This window comes from Rhagoletis pomonella, unplaced genomic scaffold, assembly GCF_013731165.1.
Source record: "Rhagoletis pomonella isolate Grant_MI unplaced genomic scaffold, Rhpom_1.0 Rhpom_scaffold_00002, whole genome shotgun sequence".
Classification (NCBI taxonomy): domain Eukaryota; kingdom Metazoa; phylum Arthropoda; class Insecta; order Diptera; family Tephritidae; genus Rhagoletis; species Rhagoletis pomonella.
Window position 1 is genome coordinate 1,155,248 of NW_023458556.1, and position 314 is coordinate 1,155,561.

Below are 314 nucleotides of genomic sequence, written 5' to 3' on the forward strand. Positions count from 1 at the left end.
ATTGGGACCCACTGATCCATTTGCGTTCACTGAAGCACTAGGATCTACAGGCAACGCGGGGTCTACTGGTGCATTGGGGCCCACTGATCCATTCGGGCTCACGGGAGCACTCGGACCTACAGGCGACGTGGGATCTACTGGTGCATTGAGGCTCACTGATCCATTCGGGTTCACTGAAGCACTAGGATCTATAGGTGACGCGGGATCTACTGGTACATTGGGGCCAACCGATCCTTTCGGGTTCACTGGAGCATTCGGATCTACGGTCGACGCGGGGTCTACTGGTGCATTATGGCCAACTGATCCATTCGGGT

At 55.7% G+C, this 314-nt stretch overlaps 1 protein-coding gene across 1 annotated transcript in view; it reads right to left on the reverse strand.

The window, feature by feature from the left end:
* LOC118734386 (nascent polypeptide-associated complex subunit alpha, muscle-specific form-like) overlaps nt 1-314 on the reverse strand; it is a 79,348-nt gene that overhangs the window by 2,493 nt on the left and 76,541 nt on the right. Inside the window, exon 3 of the mRNA XM_036464110.1 lies at nt 39-299. Coding sequence (XP_036320003.1) covers nt 39-299 — 261 coding nt within the window. The remainder of the gene's footprint in view (nt 1-38; nt 300-314) is intronic.